General features: G+C 44.5%; 12 protein-coding genes across 17 annotated transcripts in view; 9 read left to right on the top strand and 3 right to left on the bottom strand.

The window, feature by feature from the left end:
* Positions 1-1299, bottom strand: part of RB195_018609 (uncharacterized protein) — a gene marked incomplete at both ends in the record, with an annotated part of 29528 nt that extends 28229 nt beyond the window's left edge. The window contains 2 exons of one of the 2 annotated variants that reach the window (XM_064186122.1): positions 3-158; positions 1228-1299. In XM_064186122.1, the coding sequence (XP_064042002.1) occupies positions 3-158; positions 1228-1299 (228 nt within the window). Of the gene's footprint in view, positions 1-2; positions 159-411; positions 442-1227 lie in introns of those variants that run through there. The other variant, XM_013451444.2, reaches the window with a different exon arrangement.
* On the top strand, positions 819-2641 carry RB195_018608 (uncharacterized protein; the record flags this gene model as incomplete). 2 transcript variants are annotated; one of them, XM_064186119.1, is made up of 5 exons in its annotated part: positions 819-877; positions 1163-1244; positions 1401-1551; positions 1643-1727; positions 1831-2641. In XM_064186119.1, the coding sequence occupies 5 exons, from the start codon at positions 819-821 to the stop codon at positions 2639-2641; spliced, it is 1188 nt and encodes a 395-aa protein (XP_064042000.1). The 2 variants fall into 2 exon arrangements, with proteins under 2 accessions (XP_064042000.1, XP_064042001.1); XM_064186120.1 differs by lacking the exons at positions 819-877; positions 1163-1244 and having other exon boundaries at positions 1542-1830; positions 1884-2641.
* A 165-nt stretch (positions 2642-2806) lies between these two features.
* On the top strand, positions 2807-3418 carry RB195_018607 (uncharacterized protein; the record flags this gene model as incomplete). Of its 2 annotated transcripts, none has more annotated exons than XM_064186117.1 (1): positions 2807-3418. In XM_064186117.1, the coding sequence occupies one exon, from the start codon at positions 2807-2809 to the stop codon at positions 3416-3418; it is 612 nt and encodes a 203-aa protein (XP_064041998.1). The 2 variants fall into 2 exon arrangements, with proteins under 2 accessions (XP_064041998.1, XP_064041999.1); XM_064186118.1 differs by having other exon boundaries at positions 2939-3418.
* Positions 3419-3487: 69 nt separating this feature from the next.
* On the top strand, positions 3488-4030 carry RB195_018606 (uncharacterized protein; the record flags this gene model as incomplete). The annotated part of the gene is made up of 1 exon (XM_064186116.1): positions 3488-4030. One exon carries the CDS (start codon positions 3488-3490, stop codon positions 4028-4030), a length of 543 nt encoding a protein of 180 aa, XP_064041997.1.
* Positions 4031-5085: 1055 nt separating this feature from the next.
* On the bottom strand, positions 5086-5478 carry RB195_018605 (uncharacterized protein; the record flags this gene model as incomplete). The annotated part of the gene is made up of 1 exon (XM_064186115.1): positions 5086-5478. One exon carries the CDS (start codon positions 5476-5478, stop codon positions 5086-5088), a length of 393 nt encoding a protein of 130 aa, XP_064041996.1.
* A 436-nt stretch (positions 5479-5914) lies between these two features.
* On the top strand, positions 5915-6526 carry RB195_018604 (uncharacterized protein; the record flags this gene model as incomplete). 2 transcript variants are annotated; one of them, XM_064186113.1, is made up of 1 exon in its annotated part: positions 5915-6526. In XM_064186113.1, the coding sequence occupies one exon, from the start codon at positions 5915-5917 to the stop codon at positions 6524-6526; it is 612 nt and encodes a 203-aa protein (XP_064041994.1). The 2 variants fall into 2 exon arrangements, with proteins under 2 accessions (XP_064041994.1, XP_064041995.1); XM_064186114.1 differs by having other exon boundaries at positions 5921-6526.
* Positions 6527-8107: 1581 nt separating this feature from the next.
* RB195_018603 (uncharacterized protein) lies at positions 8108-8476 on the top strand (the record flags this gene model as incomplete). Its single annotated transcript, XM_064186112.1, has 1 exon — positions 8108-8476. The coding sequence occupies one exon, from the start codon at positions 8108-8110 to the stop codon at positions 8474-8476; it is 369 nt and encodes a 122-aa protein (XP_064041993.1).
* A 3531-nt stretch (positions 8477-12007) lies between these two features.
* Positions 12008-12546, top strand: RB195_018602 (uncharacterized protein; the record flags this gene model as incomplete). Its single annotated transcript, XM_064186111.1, has 2 exons — positions 12008-12129; positions 12216-12546. The coding sequence occupies 2 exons, from the start codon at positions 12008-12010 to the stop codon at positions 12544-12546; spliced, it is 453 nt and encodes a 150-aa protein (XP_064041992.1).
* A 55-nt stretch (positions 12547-12601) lies between these two features.
* Positions 12602-13042, top strand: RB195_018601 (uncharacterized protein; the record flags this gene model as incomplete). The annotated part of the gene is made up of 1 exon (XM_064186110.1): positions 12602-13042. One exon carries the CDS (start codon positions 12602-12604, stop codon positions 13040-13042), a length of 441 nt encoding a protein of 146 aa, XP_064041991.1.
* A 195-nt stretch (positions 13043-13237) lies between these two features.
* On the top strand, positions 13238-13726 carry RB195_018600 (uncharacterized protein; the record flags this gene model as incomplete). The annotated part of the gene is made up of 1 exon (XM_064186109.1): positions 13238-13726. The coding sequence occupies one exon, from the start codon at positions 13238-13240 to the stop codon at positions 13724-13726; it is 489 nt and encodes a 162-aa protein (XP_064041990.1).
* Positions 13727-15843: 2117 nt separating this feature from the next.
* On the bottom strand, positions 15844-24644 carry RB195_018598 (uncharacterized protein; the record flags this gene model as incomplete). Of its 2 annotated transcripts, XM_064186107.1 has the most annotated exons (10): positions 15844-15914; positions 15984-16030; positions 16508-16575; positions 16657-16752; positions 16932-17047; positions 17131-17277; positions 17342-17444; positions 24131-24216; positions 24284-24480; positions 24583-24644. In XM_064186107.1, 10 exons carry the CDS (start codon positions 24642-24644, stop codon positions 15844-15846), a joined length of 993 nt encoding a protein of 330 aa, XP_064041987.1. The 2 variants fall into 2 exon arrangements, with proteins under 2 accessions (XP_064041987.1, XP_064041988.1); XM_064186106.1 differs by lacking the exons at positions 15844-15914; positions 15984-16030 and having other exon boundaries at positions 16486-16575.
* Positions 20786-21420, top strand: RB195_018599 (uncharacterized protein; the record flags this gene model as incomplete). Its single annotated transcript, XM_064186108.1, has 2 exons — positions 20786-20822; positions 20966-21420. The coding sequence occupies 2 exons, from the start codon at positions 20786-20788 to the stop codon at positions 21418-21420; spliced, it is 492 nt and encodes a 163-aa protein (XP_064041989.1).
* Positions 24645-25742: the final 1098 nt, after the last annotated feature.

The following is a 25742-nucleotide window of genomic DNA, read 5'->3' as shown; positions in this document are numbered from 1 at the left end:
ACCTCAAGAAGGGGTTCTCTGACAATTGTGACTAGTTCTCCAAGAGTGTTTGTTTGCTTAATCATACTGGATGGCAGAAGTTTTCGATATCCCAACGAGTTGATCACATCGGGTGGAATCTCATAAAGATGACCAAGATCGGAGGCAGAAAACCAGCTCTATAAATGAAACCAAGGTCAGAACAATGTAATATGTCTCTTCGTCTTTGAAAAAAGATCTTCGTCAAACTCCTGAAGAAGCCAAAGAAAAGAAAAAATAAAATTTCGACGTGGCTATGTGGATCGGGGGAGGACGATTGACGGTAGATAGGTACCCAAAGCCGATTATGTACAGTTGAATAAGTTCTTGCAGAAGAGGGTGCCGGTTGCCCAGCGCAGACATATCTTAGGCTAGCTGTGATCATTAAACCACCTCTACCCATAAGCACGTCACTGAGGTCATGCCCCTTGCAATTACGTGGCGTCTAGGAGGTTCAAAAAACAAAAAAATAACAACGAAACAACGTAGAAAGTGAAACAAACGTATAAGATGAAAATGCTTGAAATGAACCGAAAAAGTAGAAATTTAACAATAACAATATCAAAAACATAAAGCTAACAATGCCTTTTTATCGGCTTCCAAAATATTGATCTTATTCTGTACCTTAATAATGACACAACTCTTTCACCACGGTTCCAAAGACGTATATTTTTCAGCATGTTAGAAATCTGTTGGCAGCATTTGCATACAACAGAAAATCCAACATTCTTCAATGTTTCAAACATTCTTTGTTTTCGTGATGAATCGCCTAAAGAACTAGTTCCCAAAAGTACCCCTTCATGCAAAAAGCTGAAACATCCTCGTCATGTTTTAAAGAACTTCTTCGACGGAATCTAAGGTGATGTGTTTGTCGAAATGCGAATTCCTCAAACAAGCGCTTAATTTTTTCAATCAAATGTGCACTACGGTGCACTCGAAAGGATTTTCACCACTTCAGGCTTTGATTTTTTTTTGGACTGGATGTGTATGCACGTTGGGGGCAAACTTGAATTCATCAAGCAACGACTATTCGAATTTCCTACTTTGACAGCATTTATACAGAATTCTCCGAAATCCAATAAGGTTTACTCAAACTCATGAATCTGGATATTTCTATCTTTTTTTACCATTTTTTTCACTTTAGTCGTCGGAACCTCCACAACGGTTTCCCGCCTCATAGTGGCGTGGAAGTTACACTGGGCGTCGAACTGCGATGCACAGCGGAGGTTCCTCCTCCGGCAGGGTCTCCCAAGCTGAGAAAGAGTTCGACACATCCGACATTCCGACTTCTCGGAATCGGAAGCCTAGCTAAAAGTAAACCACTGCTGAGATTCACCACCGTCTTGGCAAAATGTCGCAAGATGGTTCACTGATCCATATAGGTTGGGCGACGACCTGTGGTGGAAGCTAAGCTCGCCGTGGCATGGCAGCTTAGTTTGGGGAAAAGTCTTTTTGCCACTCCAGCATATACACTGCCTCAGTACCCTGCACATTGGGCTCTGCCGTCTCAGACTTCGGACGGTATGGCGACCGGTGAGAGGCGATCAAATCTCAGGTTGCTCAGGACGTCACTGATTCTGGACCAAAGCGACACACGCATGACTCACCATGGAGACTGTCTCAGACTGTGTACCTACAACGCGAGAACAGTGTCCACAGACGCTGACCTGCATGCCCTTCTCGGAGCTGCAAAGCGTATCAAATTTCACGTGAGTGCTCTGCACGAGACCAATTGCAGAAGGAGCGACGTACGACAGATGAATGACAGTACACTCGTCATTCGTGGAGAGAAGGTTCCGTCGCGAAATGTAGGTGTTTGTTTTGTTGTGCACCCATCTGTCGTCCATCTTTTCGATTCTCACGAGATCCTGTCACCTCGTCTGGTCATTCTTCGCCTTCGCCCTCTGCGCCAAAAAACCATCAGTATCATCACTCACCAACATCAGCAGCTGATGAATCCGAATTGGACGCGTTTTACGGAGAGCTGGAGAAAGTAGTCCTCAACGAGAAGTCCTTCTACAAATTCGTTGTAGGAGACTTCAACGCAAAACTAGGAAAGGCCACAGAAGAGGAATACAGGATTGGAAGATTTGGACTAGGGGACCGGAATGAAAATGGCAATCGTCTCGCTGGGCTGTTGTCCGCCGCTCACCTCTTTCATGGGAATTCTCTTTTCATGAAGAAAGATCATCGTCGGTGGACATGGGAATCGCCCAATGGCGCGACTCGTGCGGAGATCGACCTCATACTCACCAACCGGAGGTGGTGTCTACTTGACGTCTCAGTAGTACCATCCTTTTGTAGTGGTTCTGATCACCGTCTCCTTCGTGCGGAAATACGAATAAGCCACACGATGGAAAAGAACATCTGCTATCGGCAACGAAGGAGAAAAGAAGTCTACGACGATTGCGTACTCGAGGACTCTTTGTCCCAAGGTGACTGGCACATCGAGGAGGACCCAAACGTGGACTACGAGATGCTGCTCAGAGGATTACGAGCCTGTGCTGAGCGTACCTCGAAGCCGCGCACGACAAACTTGGATCGAATTTCGAAGACCACCAAGGAATTGTTGGAAAGAAGAAGAGCTTTGAGGCTTGATCCGAATGCATCGCACATCGATTGATTAGTAGCAAAGTAACACTAGCTGCAGAAAAGCGAAGAAATACAGGCAGAAGAAGATTCTGGAAGCAGCAAAAAGAAGAACGATTCTAGAGAAGTCTCCGCTAATATAATATTCCGCTAGCAGCTGCTGAGCGAAAACGGAACTCGCACGTCTTCTCGTCGTAAGATGGAAATCATTACGGAGAGGTTCTACTCGAACCTTTTCCGTTCATCAACTCCTGTGTCAAGCCCGATCATCCTCACTGATGAAGCTCCAACACGAATTCTCCCATCGAAAGTACGAGTCGCTATCAAGAGCATGAAACCTGGCACAGCTCCCGGACCTGATTTTATATCAGCAGATTTTCTTCGGGCTGGTGGCCATCCGCTTCATGTAATCTTAGCAGCGCACATGACATCCTACCTTCAGAAAGAAAGGATCCCAAACCAGTGGAAGACCTTGCGAACTGCTCTTATCCAGAAGAAAAATGATCGAGAAGAGCTTCGGAACTACCGCCCGATATGCTTGCTGAGCGTGTTATACAAAATATTCATCAAGATCATCCTCACGCGCATATTTAGGACGCTGGATGAAGCCCAGCCTCAAGGGCAAGCTGGATTCCGCCAAGGGTTCAGCTGCTTGGACCACATCCAGACCGTGTCGTGGGTCATAGAGGTTTGCAGGGAATACCGCCTGCTCCTTGTTCTAACTTTCGTCGACTATGAGAAAGCCTTTGACAGCGTAGAAACGAATGCAATACTGTCAGCGGTGGTCGGTCAAGGTGTGGACGCGTCGTAAGTGAGCACATTAGCCAATTGCTACGATCGATGCACGACTAAGATACAGCTATTCCACCGCCCTCTCACTATGCCCATTGGAAAGGGGGTGGGACAAGGCGATACTATATCGCCGAAGCTGTTCACGGCTGCATTGCAATGGATAATGAAATCACTTCCCTGGGAAGAAAGGGGAATACGTGTTGATGGAAGATTTCTCTCGAACCTTCGTTTCACGGACGACATCGTTCTCTTTTCGAGCAGTACCAATGAAGCAGAAACGATGCTCAACGAATTGAACGAAGCGAAGAGAATAGGGCTACGAATAAACAGAGGGAAGACACAGTTCATGAAGAACGCCTACTGCGAGGACGGAGGAGTACAACTTGAAGGCTTCCAAATTGTGGAAACTTCGTCATACGTATACCTTGGACGTTCTATGAACATGGGAAACTACTTGAAAGAAGAACTGAATAGAAGAATGAGAGCAGCATGGGTAGCATTCGCAGCCGTCAGAGTCAGCTACGGACCAACTGACGGACCAAGATCTTCGTGCTCATCTGTTCGACTCGACAGTCCTTCCAGCGCTCTGTTACGCAGCGGAGACGTGGGCAGACACCGCGGCCACGTCTAGGAAGCTACTTACTACCCACAGAGCCCTTGAGAGATGTCTCCTGAAGTTTAACCGGCGCACACAACACTTAGCCGGTCTTCGCAGCAAGAGGAATGTCCCGTCTTCGCGACCCAGCGGAATATGTATTGAAAGCAAAACATAGATGGGCCGGTAACATCATGAGAAGAATCGACGACAGATGGACTAAAAGAACGCTAAAGTGGATCCTAGGAGATGCTTAACGCCCTCGAGAGAAACCGCCAACGAGATGGTGTGACGTGACTACACGGATGGACCAGCTGAGAGCTCAGCTGGATACGGCTCAAGGACCTCGTCAACGTCACTCACGAAATTTGAGAACATCTTGGATGACAATGGCGAGGGAACGAAACGAGTGGAAGAAATGCTGGGGCCCGCACGTCTAGTGAAGACGGGCCGTCTAAGTAAGCTAATTAAGTTTGATCTCATGAAGGCTCGTGGTGTTGTTGCTAACACGAAGGCATGCTTCCTGTTTGAAGGGGTTGATCTTGAAATTTCTAACGTATTTATCCTACATATTTCTCCTTCCTTTGTACGATAACACGACCGAATTTGGTGGGCGAACACATTCTCTTCCTGACATGGTTGTGATAGTGGGTGACTTGAGACTTAGGGTATTTTATCACCCTAATTGAACAGACCAAAGCGGTGGTTCAGTAGAATGTTTATTAAGTGAATAAATTGAGTGCCAACAAATAGGATTCAATGAAAAGAGTGGGCAGAGCGTTGTCTGCCGCACTCTTGGACGGTACAAATCGTGATTGGAGCCAAATAACCATAACGGCCAACGGTACCTTATACCACGCCCCTTATCTATCATCGGGGTCGATGATACTGCCGCGGGCGACAACAGAACAAAACAAATTACGACAATACAAATTCTAGTTCGACAGGTCTTTTCCTTCGTGCGGCTCGACTGTTGCGGAGTTTGTGGAGAGGCGTGGCTGACGTTGTTGATAATGGCATGAGTTCGGCTTGGTGGAGATGAATTGATGACGGCTTGTGGCTTGTTGACGATGACGGCGTTGAGATGGTAGTTACTTCTTGTATGGTCGCTTCGTGGGAGGCTGCGGTCTTTTGGAGGAGCAAAGCAAGAAATTGTGGCCAAGACCACAACTTCCACACTTCACTCCACATACGTCCTCGTGTGCCGTTTTTAGGCAGAGGAGGCACAGATTTAGCTTTGTGGCCTGTGCTGTTTTGGAGATTGGATCCGGGAACCGTGGACATCTCCCGGAATGGTGATTGTCACGATTCTCGTCCACAGTGCTAAATAGGCAGCTGGACTTCGGAGCGGTTCTTTCCAGAAGCGTTTGGCAGGCCTTTTCGAGATTGTCGAGGCGAGGGAGCAGATGATATAGTAGTGTGGCGATGTCGCATCTGTCCAGATCGTCCAGGGCGGAGAGCATAGCATCAGCGGAAGAAGACATGATATTGTGTCTCTTTGATGCTTTTTCACCAATATTTATACGTGTTCAGATAGTCTGTATCTTGAACCCGCCCTCAACGAATAGCCTAGATGTAAGTTTCACTGCTCTTGATGGTGCGCCAAAGTGCTTTTGAGTGCGTAATAACAAGTTGTAATTGACTGCGGGCACCCGAGAAGGTACATCGTTGTAATTGGAATACTTTGTACTACTTAAACTTCTACTTAAAACGCGAGAACAGTGTCCACAGACGCTGACCTGCATGCCCTTCTCGGAAACGATGCTCAACGAATTGAACGAAGCAGGGAAGTGAATAGGACTACGAATAAACAGAAAGAAGACACAGTTCATAAAGAACGCCCACTGCGAGGACGGAGGAGTACAACTTGAAGGCTCCCAAATTGTGGAAACTTCGTCATACGTATACCTCGGAAGTTCTATGAACATGGGAAACTACTTGAAAGAAGAACTGAATAGAAGAATGAGAGCAGCATGGGTAGCATTCGCAGCCGTCAGGGAAGCTACGGACCAACTGACGGACCAAGATCTTCGTTCCCATCTGTTCGACTCGACAGTTCTTTCAGCGCTCTGTTACGCAGGTGAGACGTGGGCAGACAGCGCTGCCACGTCCAGGAAGCTACTTACTACCCACAGAGCCCTTCAGAGATGTCTCCTGAAGTTTAACCGGCGCACACAACACCTTGCCGGTCTTCGTAGCTCCAACTTAAGAAGAGTGTCCCGTCTTCGCGACCCAGCGAAATATGTATCGAAAGCAAAACATAGATGGGCCGGTCACATCATGAGAAGAATCGACTATAGATGGACTAAAAGAACGCTAGAGTGGATCCCAAGAGATGCTAAACGCCCTCGAGGGAGACCGCCAACGAGATGGGGTGACGTGTTCGCTACACGGATGGACCAGCTGAGAGCTCAGCTGGATACGGCTCAAGGACGTCGTCAACGTCACTCACGAAACTTGAGAACATCTTGGATGACAATGGCGAGGGAACGAAACGAGTGGAAGAAATGCTGGGGCCCGCACGTCCAGTGAAGTAGACGTAACAGCAGCAATTTTTTGTGATTTAACCAGGAGCTTAATGTGATGGACCTAAAATTTACCTTGTTCGAAGCTAGTGGCTAATTATACACCTGTGTGGTTGTATGTTATGGTATCGCATGAGTTCTTGCTCGAAGTAGGACGGGACGACCAATTATACGTCCTCACCAGCCTGATCCAAGTGAAATCAATGGGGAGGTCGCTGAGGAGACAAGAGCGTGTACAAAGATGTGCGTTCTAATGTACCTCGTACGAACTAAATCGGTTCCCGCGTCGTTTCTTAGGGCGACTAGGTAGACTAGGTAGGTGCGGGCCCACACACGTTTCCTGAACCTGCAAATCTATATCTATGTACGTTTTCTCTGCGATTTCCGTATCACGTCAATTTCGTGATACCCTGCCTTTGAGTAGGTCTGTATGTTTTCATCTCCCTGTCCGCAATATTGCTCCAAAATTCTATGTACGAGTCCTAACGCAAGTTTGTAGAGTTTTTTTTTCTAGTGATTCTTTTAAAATTGAACACTGCAATGAATAATGACACCAATAACAAAATGTAAACACTCATCATAACTAAGATATAATAATGTATTGATACTACATACTAGAGAAGTTATATAACTATGCTACTCTAATAAAAACAAATATGTAAAGTCAAAACATGAATAAGTAAACATATATATATATATATATATATATATATATATATATACATATATATATATACATATATATATATATATATATATATATATATATATATATATATATATATATATATATATATATATATATATATATATATATATATATATACATATGGGACCATGTATACATGCCTGATTGTTACCTGCTCGTTGTAGCCCTGCTTCCACTAAACATAATCAGGCATTTGAATCTACGCGTTTGGAGCGTACGAGCTGTATAACCCGAATTGTCATATGGTAAAAGTCCTATACATTGTAAAAAGGTGCTGTCGTCCAACACCATGCCAGAACTCATACGCTGAGAGATCAAATGCTTGGTAAACATGGAATCTTTAGCCATAAACATTCGTCTCGTAACGCTGAACTTCCTGTCAGGTGAACTCCAACAAGCTGCTCGATCGAGACTACTGGGATATGTGCATGCATCGTTTGTTGGATTGCAGGAAACACGCATTAAAGATCACCCCATCATCACTATCGATAATTACACCATCTACTGCGGTGTTACTATTTACTGATGTTGATGAAAAGAAAGTATGAGCCTGCGCAGTAGCTGTGAAGAATGACTACAACAACCTGGTGAAGGGATCTGACTCAAAGTCGTCTGCGCCTTTGTTCTGATGGAGGAGTTTGGATCAACAGGATCAGACAAAGTACAGAGGATGCAAATTCTGGACCGTAGGTTCACGCACCTACGAAAACCGTTGAGGACCATAGCAAGGACCCCTTTATGATGAACTCAACCCGTTGATGTCCACGATACCTAGCCAGCAGGCGGTAATTGTCGAAAAAAAAACTCAAACAAAACTCAATCATGGGTTTTGGATAACAAGGCTATGTGCACGGAAAATGGTATTATCCAGCGAAGTAAATGTCGGATAACGGTTATAGTGTTGTATATCATTGTGAGCAGACGAATCCCATCATCGCATCCACATTTACGACGAGTCATCGACGCCATGAACTTACAGCGAAAGACAACCCCTTTGGCGCCAAAAGAGCAGCAAAAGCGGAAGATGCCAACGCTCAGGCTTCACCTCAATTACTTTCTGACAAGGAACAACAATTGGCAGAAAACCGAAAATTTAGAGCTGTTTGGGATGGCGCGTTCGATTCCGGTCCTGTTCTCAGTTTGATGGAACAGTTGCAAGAAAGCAGTCGTAGAGTTCAACATCAACTGAAGCTCGATATGGCAGCATACATGCGACAGTCGGAGCAGGTGCTCCGGTTCCGAAAATGAACAGAGGTAGAACAATGAAGTATTAGAAGATGTAATGAAGTAGGGAAGCAGTGTTCTGAAGGATTCATCTATCAACACAGCGAGGATGTGCAGGTAGAGCATGATTCTCACTGGTTGCGAAAATTCACGAAGTTAGACAGTTAATATCTCCGCTAAGAGCAAAAACCACCAAGTAAGGAAGGGTGTAGGGAAATACACCAGAACGAGATGAAATAAATAGTACACAACACATCTGATATGGTTTCGTATCCCCTGAAAACTTGAAGTCCAAAGTTGGCCATGAAAAATTGAGCGGTTTCAATTTTTAGCTCATAATTTTGTTGTGAGAGAAGCTGACAAAAAAGACAATATGCAGATATAGAAGAGGAAATTTGCCACTATACCTCATCAAACTCGTCCTTTTACTCTGACGACTAAGGTGGAAAAAATGGTAAAAAAAAGAGATAGAAATATCCAGGATCATGAGTTTGAGTTTTTTTTTTGCTTCTTTTTTAACCTATTCGATGGACAGGTAAGTGTTGCATGCCAAAAAAAATCCTCAGTTCACATCCTATCTGAAGATATTTATCACGTTGGGGAAATCCTTTTCTTAATGGAAATGAAGGGGGTGGAGCAGGTGTAGCTGCAAATCTTTGTGCTAGAGAATGGTGACAGAGTAGCGGGGTGGAGCACGCCAACGATCATGTGCTACCACTCTTCCTGAAAAAGCTACAACATATAGCGGGGTCAAAACGACATGAAGCACGGACAATTGCGTAAGCAGCTGCGCTCGAAGCGGCGCGGTGGAGTGTAGCGGTTGGGATCGTGTAAGGATCCTCGCTACCACAACCCGTCGTTGCAGCTCGCCATGGTCCCACCTCGATTCCAACCGCTGTGTACACCACAGCGTTTCGAGTCCAGCCGGCGTCTCTATGAACGACTGGAGCGCGACCTCACCGAGGTATGGTACCGTATCCAGCGGCACATCCAGTGGATACGTAATGTTTCGGAGGTATTCGCGGAAAATCCGCAGGGACCCTCTTTACCTTTCCCCGAAAACATGAGTGAAGCTGAAAATTGAAAACGTTCCAAAATTAAAGTTTAAAGGTGTAGAAACGAGAACCTGGTTTTTAAAAGGCGTAGATTTGTGATTGAAAAAACTACGTAGAAGATATAGATATATATTTGTATTTATACAGACCATTTACTGCAATATTTTGTAAAAATTTCGACCTGTTTGTTTTACACAAATAAAACACTTATTTTCCATTTCTGGAATTTCGAGTGCAGTTTCTCGATGTATCCTCTATACGTAAGCGATCGATGCTTCGTGCAGAAGCAATACTAGAGGTAACGTGCTCCCGCGAGGCATGTTTCGCACCTCATTAGACGATGAGGGCTGAAGATGGACGATTTGATGGACAGGCGTAAGGCGAACGCGGCGCAATGCTCTGCTGACGCTATTAACTGCTGCGCAGAGCAATTAACGATAGCCGATGCCAGTCGTTTCCCTAGGGATAGGTTGTCGCGGAGGCTGCGGATACCTAACGATACGCACCCATATTAAGGTGCAAGCGTGCACAATTTGGTTCAAATCAACTGTAGTTTACAGAGTCGAAGAGATCTCAGATTTTTTCTAATTATGGTTTGAAAAAAGATTGAGCTAGACTTTCCTCTCACATAGAATAACGATATCATAACTTTTTTCTTTGAAAAATTACGGAAAAAGTGGATCTTTTTACTGCACTTCTGCTGGGTTATATCTACGAGAAAAAAGGTGTTGTTTAACCTCAAAGACAGAAAAATTTCTTCTCTGAAGATGCCCTAGAAATTGGAGGCAGCAATGAATGTGGAAATTGTAGTACGCTTCACTGCTTGAGGTATTTCCACGGATCTCCATCATTAAACGGATCACAACCGGTTACCCGCGAGGCTACGTGGCGCGTACCCAAGTGACGGATAGGGGGTTAATCGTGGACCAAAGGTGACCTTTACCTGCCCTGAGACGCAGGTGCATTCAGGGAATGGACTCCCTGTTTCTCCTGTGCCAGGATCGGCTCATAATACTATTATATCCCGCACTTCCGTCCGGCAAAAGCCTAAAATCAAGTGACTGGGAGGTGCAAGGGAGGCGGTCTAGAGTCGCCTCCAACAAATAAGCTCTACCTGTCCACTCCGGGAGAACGCAACGTTCTCCCAAAAACTCATGGGACTTGAAAAACTTGCAAGCTGCCCATGGATTTTAAATTTTTATGCAAAACACGGTAAAGGAAGAGTCTCCTGATTCCGGACGAAAGCCTGGCACGGTAGCGCCAGACTGGGTTGCAGGAGTCATGTAGACTACCGAAAAAGGATGATCTGTACAAATAACGCCCCTAGGTTTGCATTGGAAGGGGCCATTGAAGATTTGATGATACAAGCCAGGAAGTTTAAAACCATCACCCCACGAATCTGGGGTGGTACGGGTTTCAGACGGGTAATGCCTATACGGGGTCGTAGAATGTAGGGAGGAGGGTGACTCCGTTCATCTCTCTCTGTATCAGTGTAAACGGACGACCCCGGAACTCTTTCTTACGACGGCTTCTGTTGCAATGCGCAATCTTTGCACCCCGGCCTCCGCCAGCGATTCGTCTAAATGGATTTTCGACGAATCGCAGGCGGGAGGGCGCAGGCGCTACAACAGAAGCCGTCGTAAGAAACAACGTCCCGGGGTCGTCCATTTACACTAATACAGGGAGAGAAGAACGGAATCACTCTCTTACCCACAATCTACGACCCCCGTATAGGCATTACCCACCTCAAACTCATACCACCCCAGATTCGTGGGATAATGCCTTCAAGCAGTAATTGTTCACATGAAAATAAGAGATGGTATGGTTAAGCAGTTGTGTGTACGAAAATAACGTCTCGTAACTCGGTTATTTATTCTGTTCTCTTTCCCTCACTAACAAAACGAGCTTCTTGCTCCTTGGTTTCGTGACTAGAATACTAATGGCATTTACTTTCGTTTTTCGCTTGGCTCTTTGGACGATCTTATCCACAATCTACGATCTGTATACGCATTACTCGTCTGAAACCCGTACCACCCCAGATTCATGGGGTGATGCCTTTAAGTACGAGATCATCGGACTGACCGAGACGAGACACCATCCACTGGACGCCGTGTGACACTGGAGAAGAATTGTTCTTAGGAACATGCGGCAGTAGAGGAGTTGGTGGAGTTGGCGTCCTCGTCAACACGAGTTTAACAAAGAACATCGACTCTTTCGAACAATTTACAAACAGAATCGGAGGATTACGGATGAGAAGATGTGGTCCAATCACACCTTTGACAATCTTCGTCGCTTAAGCTCCAACATCAAGCTAAGAAGAAAAAAGTCGAAACTTTCCCTATGGACTTGGAGAAGTTCTACAGAGAAGATCACACCTTCTAAAAGGTCATGATTGGTGATTTCAACACCAAAATTGGCCCCAGAAAAACGCCTTGAGAACTTCACATCGGAACCCACGACCTTTAATGGAATGAGCAGGCAGAGACTTTCCAAGCTCATTATGACGACTAAGACCATCCATGGGAACCGGCCATTCCAGAAGCCCTCTTCTCTACGCTGGACGTGGGAGTCACCCAATGGAGGGTACCGTGATGAAACTGACCACATTATCGTCAGTAAAAGGTTTTGCCTGACGGATGTCGCTGTCGTAACAAAGTTTTATACGGGATCGGACCATCGCCTTCTTCGAAGAAGATTTTCTTTCACAGAACAAACTACGAAGCTCACAAAGCACAAAGAACTCCCAGAACCATCATCGATTGGGTGCACTTCGCTTCTTTTGTCGGCTTGTGTGAAGATACCGTGATGGACAACATCGACGACGAATATGAACGGCTTGTAGAACATTTTCACGACTGCACGAGGAAAATGAAGAGTTTCAAAACCACCAAGAGATGCCTGTCTCCGGAAACTCTAGAGCTGATACGTCTGCGTGGAGCTGCACGAGCTGCAGGCAACACAGCTCACGTCCAAGCTTTGTCTTCGCAGAGAGGCGATAAAAGAAAACCTCAAAGAAAGACGAGCAGAATTGTTGGCTGAAGTTGCAGAGGCTGAAAAGAGCATTCGATACGCACGTCGAAACTTCGAAAGGGGGATGGAGGAGGTCACTCACGTCTTCTACTCACATCTCTTCGACAGCGTACAATTGCCTCCTCACCATCTGAGGGAAGATGGACATGTCATTCCAGAGGTCCTCCCTTCCGAAGTCCTACATCCCATCATGTCAGTGAAGAATCGCACTTCTCCCGGTCCCGACAGAATCAAGCCCGAACATCTGAAGTACCTACAGCCAGTTCTCATCAGCACACTGGCGAGGCTCTTCACTCGTTGTCTCTCGGAATGCAAGGTTCTTAAGAAATGGAAAACCAGCAAGACCGTGCTGTTGTATGAGAAGGGAGACCCACAAGACATCGGCAACTATGGCTCAATCTGCTTACTGTCCGTCATCTACAAGCTCTTTACAAGAGTGATCCTTAATGGGATTGAAAAAGTCTTGGATGAAGGACAGCCATGCGGGCAAGCTGGGTTTCCATGAGGGTTCAGTACCACTCAAGATGCCGCTGGACAACCAAGGTCCTTCTCCATACATAAAAATATTTCGCGAGTTGTATGACAACTTCGGACCAAAATTTCCCCATCCTACAATGATGTCATAATCGACGTGAAGAGAGGAGTTTGTCAGGGTGACACAATTTCACCCGAAACATTCAGTGCCACTCTCGAGAACGCGATGCGAGGACTGGAATGGGATAATATGGGAGTGAAAGTTGACAGCCGGTATTTACACGATCTTCGTTTCACTGGTGACATTGTTCTTATGAAATCAAGCATCAATCAGGCGGAACCTATGCTGGCCGAATTTGATGAAACGTGTAAAAAGATCGGTCTTCAGCTGAACCTAGACAAGACGACGTTAATGAGGAACGGATGGGTTTCTGATGCCCCATTCACGATCAACGGAACGAATGTACCCGAATGCTCCAGCTGCGTATATCATATACATAGCTGGATACTCACCTTCGAGCTGGGCAGAAGGAAACGAGCTGCTTGGGGAACATTCAAGAGCATCGAGGATGTAATGAAGAGGACTAAGAACATTCAACTCCGTGCTCACCACTTCAACACCGCCGTTCTTCCTGCCATAGATGCAATAGTTGGAGCCGGTGTTCCGACTCCCTTCACTTTTGGCGGTTGGCGATGGGATACCCTTCGCTTTTGAACGGTTGGCGAAAGGGCACCTTCACTTATGGATGGTTGGCAAAGGGACCTTTACCGCTTGAAGGCAGCATACTACGAATATGAGGTGGTGCGGATTTCAGGTGGAGTATCCGTATACGGGGTCGTAGATCGGGACAAATGGAAGTACTACGGGTGCCCGCTTGAGCAAATCGATGAACAACGGGAGCACAGGTGATACTTAGGGTATTTGCACGAAAAGAGAAACAACACCAATCATGTCGTCAGTTATGTTTTACAATTGTCAGAGCTGTAGAGGAACCGAACAAGCCGAAATTTTCAGGATAATTAGAGGTCATACTTTTTCCTTTGCGGAAGAAAAATTCGTAATTCATAGCTTTGTTTTTACATGTAAATGGAGTTATGAAACCAACGAAAACGTCTGGTTGCCGCCAAACTCACAGAACTTTGCGTGTATTAAACGTTGTGAAGAAATATAGAGAGGTATGTAGTACTCTGAAATCCTGATTTGTAAAAACAGAACAGTTATTATCAACAATGCTGCATGTTTTCTTTAGTACTGTTTTTTCTTTCTGCACTTCCCTCTAACTTAGGGTCTCCCTCATTAAAGGCATCAGCCCACAAATCTGGAGTGGTACGGATTTCCGGTGGAGTATTCGTATACGGGATAGTAGATTATGGGAAGGAGGGTGATTCCGTTCATTTCTTCCTAATTGCCGTAGAAAACGGACAGGAAGATGCTGCTTCGAGCGTTCCGGCGCACTATTTTCTACAAGGAGCTTGATTGGAGCGCATCTTCCAGGCCGTTTTTTACGGCAATTAGGAAGAAATGGACGGAACCACACCCCTCTCCATAATCTACTATCCCGTATACGCATACTCCACCTGAAATACGCACCACCTCAGATTCGTGGTATGCTGCCTTTAATTCATTTCATGTCTGAGTCTGGAATCCCAGCTAATGTCATAAAGCATCAGGCGTTGATGGAACGCCTCTATTGAGATCATCATCCGCTCGTCTTCGGCGTCCTCGTTCTTTCTGGGTTAAGATGCTCATCTAAACCTAATTAAAACCCGTTTTGTTACAGCTCTGAACTTCGAGAAAGAAGCTCCCTCCTATTTCACGCAGAGCAAACGGAGAACATGAATACAAACCACACAAATGTGCACAAAAAAGCTTCATATTTGCTATATTAATTAATACTTACTAAATACTTGCTCCATAAAGTTTAGGTTTAAGCTTAGTGTTGGCGCGGAATTATGGTCGATCTAGTCTCTTCTTGCTTCTGTTTATTTAACACCTGTGGGCCTATTCGAACAAGTAAATGAGCACAGTACCATAACACTTCAAAAATGATTCGAAGTTAACATCACATCTAAATTTCTTCGACTCTACCACAGCTTGGAAATGCTGAACTACTGGATGAATTTACCCTCTTTTTCTTTTCTAGCTTCTGCTAATTGCTAATGCCAATATCACCATCTTGAAGATAAAAGCAGCTTCACTGTTTGAGAAAACAGAGTTAATAAAACCCAACCGTAGGCGCATTCAGGACATACTGCTGCAGCAGTTGGAGCCTACGCAACTATGCAAGAATTCATGTTGTTTCATGAACTTTCTCTTCAACATGCTTACCCTTTCGATTTGCTTGTTTGGCCGTTTGTTTCCCAGCAAGAGAGCAGCAACATGACGACATTGGACACGTCTGTTACTATCTGAGCTCTTTTGATCTTTTAATGTCCACACACCTGTCCTTATTTCACAAATCCAGTTTTGAACCGATCTCGGTACACAGAAGTATCTTCGCGACACATAAGCACAAAGTCATAAACCCATATACGGACAAGATCCACCATTGCATAGAATGATAAATGATAAATGAAAAGTCATGGCAAAGCAAATAAAAACTGACAAAGACGACCCAGTAACTTTACCGTATCCCTCGCACCGCTTCTCTTTTACTTATACTGCTTAAAATATCGTTTTTTTTTTCCAAACTAACAATGACAGATTGGAAATTACAGGAAAATGACACGCTAATTAACATCAACTCTCTCACGACACATATGAATATAAATTATGTAAAAGATAATGTCTACAAAAAAATTAATATTTGATTGAAGCTACAATTAATAGCTTTACGAATAATCAATAGAACTCACAGTCGATGCATAGCGTGTCATGTACAGTAGCCTTGATTTAATTCGACCTGAATCATGAAATAAAATGCTCAAACAAAAGATGAAAAATGAAGAAGAAAAATTGAAATTGACACCACCTCCCGCTCTACCAAATATTGGCCTCAGTACGCATCCCATTACGCGGCTACAAAATCAAATGAATTCAGAGATTCAAACGACAGTGCGACTTACGAACGAAGTAAAACTTTAAAAAACCTAAATAATCGGACCAAAAAACCTGCCTTTGAACCACGTTTCTGCTATGGTAAAAATATTTATGGCTCGACCAAAAAAGAAAACAAACGATTATCAGCATATGTTCAGAAAGAGAAATCAACAGAAAAGTCACAGTGTCACACAAAGTCAGGTAAAAAAAAAACATCAAGAAGCAACAACGCTCATGCTAAATTTCCACAATCAGCGCCGAAATTCTATAGCCGGAAAATTTCTCTCCGATAAGTTCAACAATTTTATCAGTTTCCACACAACTTCTCATCATAACATCACACTCTTTTCTTTGTGTTTTGAGTCGAACAGATGCGCATCGCAGTTGTCCGGTAAAAGAATTTCGCCGATGACTGTATAGATGTCACAGAACTGTTAAGCGCTTATATCCGCGTACTGTAGCTCACTGCTGTTCTCGTATTCAGCCATGTCTAATGCGACTTCACAACTCTCGCGAACGATACGCTTCAAAACGATATAAAAGTATATGTAGAATATACCATTCAAAATACAACTAATTTTACACTCGTAATTGAATATACACACCTCCTCGTCCTTAGCATACTCCTGTAAGATAGAAATACATTCTTCAGTAGCAATGGCACCAAGAGCTTCAGCACATTCATGACGAACCATACAATTCTAAATGAAATGTTGTCTTCAAAGATAGCGAAATATGACAATACAAATGTGGAGATATTATATCAATTTATTTTTGCTAGATATTTTATGTAGATTATATTAGATTATATATATATTTATTTATAGATATTTTTCGTTTATTTCAACTATCTATATATTTTTTACCACAAGATTCTCACCTCAGAGATCAGGCTAAGTCGACTTTTCAGTCCCTTAATTGCCACAGAAGACTGCACCTGCCCTAGAACATAAGCCACCTCATGCCGAAGTAGGGCGCTGTCTTCACAACAAAGACCTGAACAGAAATAAAAACCCAAATGGAAAGTGTAAAAAAAAGGAACTAATCTGATAAAAAGTACAGAGAAGGTTGCACGATACCCAAAGCAAGAGTTTTAATGGAGATATCGGTATTGATATTACGCAACTTGAACATAGCGCAGTAACGATCCCATAAAGGCCGGTTGGGATCAATAAGAATAACTCCAAGCTCTGTCACGTTATCGGATAAAGCTGTCGCTGTAGGATCTGAGTAAAAAAAAAAACTTCAAAACAATAATTTGAAGAGGCAAGAAATGCATATTCTGCTAACCAGTGCTTTGGTATGGACTCTCAGTTTTATCTCCGCTGGCATTCACCCAATGAATCCTTTCCACAGCTAACTGGCATGTTTCAGCAATCTCTTGGCATGAATCCTGGAAGAAACAATGATAAGAAAGAGAACAGTACCCAAAAACACTGAATACAGAACCACGAGGCTGTGCACACAAGTGCTACCTGCTCGTGCTGGCCCTGCTTCTAATGAACGCAACCAGCCATTCGAGTGTACGCATTGATAACGTACGAGCCTGCATACATGGCCTGCACAGCTATATGGTGTAAAATTCGCTTTCACGTTCGAAAGGAATATTCGTCGCCATCACCTAACGTGGTAAAGTCCGACTCTTTCGATGCCAGAAGGGCGGCGCAAGCAAGAAATGAAAACTCTCAAACTTCAACTCGACTACGTTCTAACGAGGAACATTCATCAGTCGGATACCCGGAAATCTAGAGCTGTTTGAGCGCCGCATTTGACTTAAAGGCATCACCCCACGAATCTGAGGTGGTGCAGATTTCAGGTGGAGTATTCGTATACGGGATGGGAGACTACGGAGAGGGAGGTGATTCCGTCCATTTCTTGCCAATTGCTGTAAAAAACGGCCCGGAAGATGCGGCGCCGCGCAAGACTGGCGCGCTCCAGTCGAACCTCTTGTACAAAATGGTGCGCCAAAACGAACGAAGCCGTATCTTCCGGGCCGTTTTTTACGGCGATTAGGAAGAAATGGACGGAATCACCCCCCTCTTCGTAGTCTCCCATCCTGTATACGAATACTCCACCTGAAATCCGTACCACCTCAGATTCGTGGGGTGATGCCTTTAAACCAACATCCAATTCTTTTCAATTTCAAGATACGGTTCCACAAGAGAAACCGAGAAGTTCCTCTTCATCCGAAAATTGGCACGGCGGGTATTTAAAGGCGAAAAGGGTAGAACAAACGAGTACCTGCTAATGTTGAAGTACGGACCTGGAAGAAGCTTTGCTATGTAGACTTCTTCACAAAGTGTATCCAAAACGCGACAAAAGAAACGTCCCCGGTTCTAGGCCCGAACAAGAAGTTTGATTCTGCACCTGCGGAGACAAGATTCAAGTACAATTCTGTATGTTTCGCCCGCATTACTGGTGATTTCAGCCAGGAGAAGAGTCTAAAAAGGGAGTTGCATCATCGGCTGCAACAGGATCGCGTAAACGAATGGATACCAAAGGCGAAAAAGTTTGAAAAGCCATGGGAGGACAAGAATCCAAAGAGAGCCTATGCTTTACTAAGACAGTATAGCGGCAAGATGAAAAGATGTTCTCCAATCTTCAACACTGCAAGGGAGTCGCTATCGGGCAGGCAACCCTATAAATTTGGATGGATCACTTCAGTACCCTGCTGAACCACTAAGCCCTACCAGCTCCTGAACTCGAGCCCGTCCAATGACCGGTCAGCGAGGAACTACCGAAAGCCGGAAGTTCTGGTCTGTATCCAGAAGATGACGAATGGAAAGTCTGGTGGAGACGACGGAACTAAACTGAACTGAACTGGCGGAATTCATCCCTTCAACATGGATAGACGAAGGGATACTCGACTCGTGGGAACACGCTATCATAACACCACCCCATAAGAAGTTATCGGTTGCGGACCCAAGCAACTATTGAGAAATCTCACTCCTACGACTATGTAGAAAAGGCAAAGCGTGACGAGAAAGCCTTTCGTCCAGCCCGATCTACAATTGACCAAGTGTTCATCGTCAAGAGAGCGATCGAAATGTGGCAGCGGTATTCGAAACCAATGTAGATAGCCTTTTTAGACTTCGAAGCTGGTTTCGACTCTCCTCATCCGGTCTGTCTTCTCTATGCGTTCCGCGCCGACTGAGGGCGCCCCTTGACTTATCTCGAGTACGCTGACGATCTCCATGTGCTCTTTTCTTGAAATCCCCTCATTGAGATACTGTATTTATGTTTTCTTGTTATGTAGACGAGGTTTGGTGAAACTCTATTACTGGATTCACGTTTCGAAAGCTTCGTCTTTTCAAAAGGCCTGAAACTGGTTCAAGGTCTTTAATTCTATGCATATCCCATCAAATCCTTCCCCTTTTCTTGCCAAGACTCGACATCGTTCTAAGTACACTACACAAGAACTCAAAAAGGAAAACAAACTGGCGAGTCTTACACTCCTGGAGCTGACAAACCACCGCCCTCTTGCAGATTGTCAGCAAAGACGACGCACTGTGCAGTATCCTCAAGTTCTGGTGTCTGGATAGCGTTGAGGAACTTCGTTTGTTACTAGCTCATAGAGTGTAACGAACGGCATAAAATCATTGGTAATTGATAAGCACTTATTTCTGTTATTCATGGATGGATTTTTGACGGAAATCCAGAATGCTTCCAATCCCTTCCTAGCAGATACTTTCTCGTGGGTTAATGTCGTACACTTCATTTCAAACTCATATCTATCACGTTTCTCATTCTTGTGGTGTCATCCTGTTTCCACGTCTTTGCCAGCGAAATGCTCTTTGATATGCAGGCTCACCATCCTTTAAGTTTCTCCAATATAAATGGCATTGCATGGAGTCTAGGATAGGTAATTTGTATCATAGTGATGCGTTGCCTGTTCATTCGATAAAACTGGAGACTGCACCAAGATCGGAGTAATCTACCAGAGAGAATGCTTGACATGCAATGCAATTCATATCATAGAAACTAGTAGGATCAGCCTGCGTATCAGAGAGCATTTGGCTGGCAAAACGCGTGGAAACACGATGACACCACAAGAATGAAAAACATTATGGAAATGAGTTTGAAATAAAGTGCAGTATATTAGCCCAAGAGAAAGTATCTGCTAGGAAGGGATTGGAGGCATTCTGGATTTGTCAGGAATCCATCCATGAATAACAGAAATGAGTTATCAATTGCCAGTGACTTTATGCCGTTCGTAACACTGTGAGCTACAGGAGTGTCCCAAATGCAGTTTCTTAACAGCATCCAGACACCATTACTTAAGGGTACTGCACAGTGCGCCGATGTCATTCGCCTTTGCTGATAATCTGTAACAATCCGGTGGTTCACAGGCTTCTGCTAGTCAGTGAAAGTGGTCAGTTTGTTTTCCTTTTAGAGTTCTTGTGTAATGTATTTAGAACAACACCGTGGTTGGATGGGATAGGCACAGAATCAAACCTCGAATCATATTCAGGTCTTTTTAATGATTTGTTTGAGCTGTAGCCAAGATTGGTATTGATATTTATTAACAGCTAATGTTTCGACGTTTTCGCCTTTGATATTCAGGTCTTTGATAAATACGAAGTTGTCGAAACGACAGGTCAGTAATAAATTTTCACCAAAACCTCTTTGGCATAACAAGAAAGCATAAATACGCTGACAATAGTGTGATTTTCGCTGAACGCGGTACGAAACTTCAGCATGTTGTCGACCTTGTATCGAAGCTAGCCTCAGCCTATGGATTACGCCTGCACACCGATGAATGTAAACAGTTGTGGGTTTCCTTGAGATCTTCAACCAGAATCAGAATAGACAGACAGCCGATCGAACTTGCAGATGAGATGTGCTGCCTGTGACGTGTGCTGAAGAACTGCAGCCGCGAGTGATATACAGCATTGATGCTCTAAAGCCAATTAGGCCATCAATTCATTGAACGAGTGCCTGTGGTCGACCCCCATCACCAACAAAGTCGACGTGCAAGTCTAATTGTCTGCAGTTCGACCTATCACGGATCGGAGATTCGTGCAGCACCGTCTGCAGTGATAGAGAAAATCGACTGCACGAAAAGGAAGCTGCTTAGACGGCTTCTTGCCTACCTTTGGGGTGGGGTACGCCACAATGAAGATCTATACGCGGAAGTCGATGTGATGTACCTGCGAATGACACAGAAAAGTCAACATTTGACTCCGCCGTCGAAAGTGGCCACAGAAGACCGTCTTCGGTTCTTCGGTCACATTATGTGGAGACCGACTTGTCCAATGTGTTCTGAGGATTCTCCCAGATTTAAATTGGAAGAAGTCACCTGGCCGGAAAAGGAAGTTCTAGTGAAAAAGGACTTGAAGACACTCGGCGTGGATAGGCAATTCAGGTGAGACGTAAGCGCTTTCGTTAGATATGGAATAGCGACGATTGGATTTATTCTGTGCAAGCTCTTGATGAAGATCGAGACGGCTGAGCAGAGCTATGCTCTAGGACCACGCACATCGGCAATAATATCAGCACGCCGGTTAAGTAGGTCAGCATGCGATAATCGGAAGAGCGTCTCCGGCAGCCTCTCTTTTGGAGGAATGGCGGAGCGACACTCTTCACCTTCCTCCACTTGTTGTTATTCTGAAGTGTACAAAAATAAAACTTTGCAGAACTCTGATGTTTGAACCGAATTCAATAGTACAAGTCATGAAGGCAATGTGAACAAACTATGTATGAAGTGCCAACAGTGTTGCGCTCCTCCGCCATTTCTGGGAAGTTTGAAGTGAATATATACTTCCACCATACTGCTAGGCTTTCAAAGAGCAAGGTTATTTAGCAATAATATTTTGGAGTGGTAAAAAAAAAACACGCGAATTTCTCCAACTTAAACCGTGTTTCGATTAAAACGCAAACTCTGTATTGGGTCCAGTATCACCCGAAAAAAAGAATGTGTGCAAGCAAGCGATGTGATGATGGTGTTTAGCACCCTCTTCACTCGAAGCACCATACCACGAAATTGAGGGTGTTAGAATCTCTCCACTCATAGGTAGAGTTAGAGGTGTAACTCACGAGTATCAAGACGCCCTCATTTCCCTTTATTATTCAGAAAAACGGGGTGGGAAAAGCACTTTTTGCACCGAGTCTTCTATGATGCACCCAATAACGTGCTACGTCCGTCGTAAGCACAGGCGTACGGGCTGCCTCTGCCGGCGAGGCAGTGTCGGTAGCCCATTGGTTGTGTCGATAGTGTTGAACCAGTTGGGTACCAATGCTGCATCGTGACATGTTCCGCTCCCTGATACATTCCTTCTGCTCTACCCCAATCTAAGGAAGATCGCCCTTAGCTGAATACATTCAGAGCTGAATGTATATGTGGTCGATTTTTACCGAACCAATGTTTGCCCGCATACCTTTCCCTTACTGTTCTTTCAATCCTTAGAACCACTCCTGCGAAAAATAGATGACAGACAGTAGGCACTCTGGTCAACATCAATTGGTTGCCGATTTCATATGAACTCTCTTATTACAAAACAACACTATCCTGATAATTTTCCTGCTCTCATAACTTACATATACTTTGCATATACTTAGTAACAGGGATCCTGAGCTAGAAGCCTTGAAAAAAGTACTGATCTGCACCAGAGGAAAGTTGTTCAGATGTTTTAGTTGTGCCGAAAGAAGAAGACCTCTAGAGATGATATGTACATTTCACCATGTCTGTGTAGAAGAAATGAACGACCTTCTCCGTTCCCTTTTTCAATGCAGTAATTCGTCAACTTGGGGTCCAAAGAGTGGTCAACTTCGTCTCATGACTGGAAAATCCACCATGGTTTTTTTGATGTGATGTTTTTTCTCGGTTCTGTAGGTTGAACCAATACTATTTCATTGCAAAAATTTGAGAGCTCGGGTGGAAGTAGTGAAGATGTTTTACCAACCGGCTATATTCTCTGTCAATTTCGTCCATTGTGGTATCTTCCCAAAAGTAGAGAAACAAAGTATAAGTGGCCTTTGAATATAATTTAATCTTTTCAGACAGAGAAATAATCTTTTCCCCAAGAAGAAATATAATTCGTGCCAGCAGCAGGGTCGGAGCCTTCCTGCACAACAACAACATCGGCTAGACAAAACCTTCATTTACCTGAATCCTCTCCTTCAAATGATTTCCACGCGAGAAAACAGTTTTTGGAAATGGTAGTTCCATGAACAATTTTGGCAGCTAAAGTGAACTCAAGAAGTTTTTCCAAGGATTTCGATATAGCTTAACAGTGGAGTGTAAGTGAAGAGGCTTATCAGAGTAGTCATTAGTTCATCAACCGCAAATCGAAATTCGATTCGTACAGTCAATTTTTTGAACGAATCGTTTATGAATGAATGCTTCCGAGAACACGAACACCACTATGCTCCGTTCTGCGAAGAACAGTAATTCTCCTGTGCTAGAGACGGTGTTCAGTGGGCGATGTATTCTCGCTTCAGTAGCTTTCATAACGACGAATTCGATCATGTTCGACAAAATTCGATAGTCTTGAAGGCATCACTCCACGAATCTGGGGTGGTGCGGTTTCAGGTAGGTTATGTCTATGCTTGTTCGGCATGGCTGCTCTGGCTTAGATTGAATGGAACAATTAAAGAGCTAGTCAACAGCTGCTCTCAAAGATCTGTAATGTTGTGGGTGTTACTATAGAGGATGCCGCGTGGTTGAAGGCATCACCTCACGAATCTGGGGTGGTGCGGATTTCAGGTGCGTTATGTCTATACGGAGTCGTAGATTATGAAAAGAAGGGTGATCCCGTCCATTTCTTCCTAATTTCCGTTTAAAAAAGCGGCCTGGAAGATACGGCTTCAAGCGTTCCGCGCGCTATTTTCTACAACGGGTTCGATTGGAGCGCGCGAGCCATGTACGCGCACCGCATCTTCCGGGCCGTTTTTTACGACAACTAGGAAGAAATGGACGGAATCACCTTCCTCTCCACAATCTACGACCTAGAGGAACAGTCCACCTGAAATCCGCACCACCACAGATTCGTGGGGTGATGCCTTTAAGTGCAAATTATTATGTAATTGATGCACACCATCGATTATACATGAAGTGAAGTCTACAAGAGATACAACCACCTTGCTGTATTTTTCTAGAGTGGAAAGGGCCGACTTGTCACCAATTGCTCCAAGAGCTTCTCCAGCTTCATGGCGCACAATCGTCTCTGAAACCGCATATATGTCTGGAAATGTTAAAAGCAGACTTTACATGAAAAAACCGGCTACGGCCACCTTGACTGGTATCCCTCAGAACTTCAGCGAGCACAGGAATAGCCGTCGTGTTTTGCGTTTGACCTAGACAGTAAGCCAGCTCATGCTTCAGTAGTGCTGAGTCGTCTCCGAAACACTTCGCAATCCACTTGATGGACAAATCGCATCCAATGTTCCGCAAGATGAAAAGTGCACGGAATCTTGCTTTCAACGGCTTACTGATAAGGTTAAGAATACTGTTGCAGAATGTACTAATGACAACAAATCCAGTGCTTTCTGCCTACACCAAAAAAGTGCTTTGAAAACATCGACATACATACCTGGCATCATTCAAAACAGCTCCAAACCCATCGATTTGCTGTGCTGTAAGTCCACGTTCCATCTTTTAGAGCGCAGCACTCGGTGAGCAGGAATGAAAAAGAAACATAAAAAATGTGAGAATGGTTTGGCTGGTGTGATTGCGGTCAACACAAGATTGCTACGACATTTCTCTACGGAGTTCGCATCCTGAATGCTTGCGGCCAGAAACAATACTTTGGATGGTTCACTATTCTTATGATCAGGGTGCTCAAATCTCTGTTGTCTCTGTGCAGTGCTCTTGCGAACAGCCGCCGGCTCCTGAGGCTCTTGTGTAGTGCGTCTGAAAGGACCTCTTCTTCTTTTCTAGATGGTTTCATGTCCCGTTCGGAAACCTACCACTAATCTGACTCTTTCTTAAAAAGGATAAAGTCACTGGCGTACCAATCCACTTGGGATGCGCCTGCGCGTTTTACTGCAATTCGTAATCGTTGAGGTTTTGGAACGCGTGTTGACCTGTACAATGCCTTGCGGGGGCCAGCCGATGATCAAGTCACTGTTTTTATCCTCCCAGACAAGTCTGCTACCAGTTTGTCGAGCCCGGAAGGATGATTGGTTTGCACTTGAGCGGTTTCGAACTAAGACCGTGTGGCTACAACGGATCTCTAACCGACTGCCCCACACCTATCCCTCAACTCTTTCTTGCCTAGCAAAGTGTCATCCTTATCTTCATCTTGCCTCAGCAAAGTGTCGTTCTATCTTGTCATTGTTATGCAGAAAGGCTCGGACCCTGTTTGCCATAGCCGTTTGGTAAAACATCTTCAGTACTTCCGCCCCAGCTCTCACATTTTTGCAATTGAAGAGCATTGATTGAACCTACAAAAAGATTCATCAAGGTGGATTTTGGAATTCCTGATCATGAGACGAAGTTGACCGCTCTATGGGGTCCAAATTGAGGAATTACTGCATAGAAAAGAGGACGGAGAAGGTCGCTCATTTCTTCTACACAGACATGGCGAAATGTACATATAATCCCAAGAGTTCTTTTACTTTCGGTACAACCAAAACATCTGAAGGGCTGCTGACACTGCCTGGCTGGCACACGCAGCCCGTACGCCTGTGCTTACGACAGACGTAGCACGTTATTAGGTACATCATAGAAGACTCGGTGCAAAAAGTGCTT

Source organism: Necator americanus, chromosome II (assembly GCF_031761385.1).
Source record: "Necator americanus strain Aroian chromosome II, whole genome shotgun sequence".
Taxonomy (NCBI): Eukaryota; Metazoa; Nematoda; class Chromadorea; order Rhabditida; family Ancylostomatidae; genus Necator; species Necator americanus.
The sequence above is the reverse complement of the archived record's forward strand: the minus strand, read 5'-3'. Positions and strand labels throughout refer to the sequence as shown.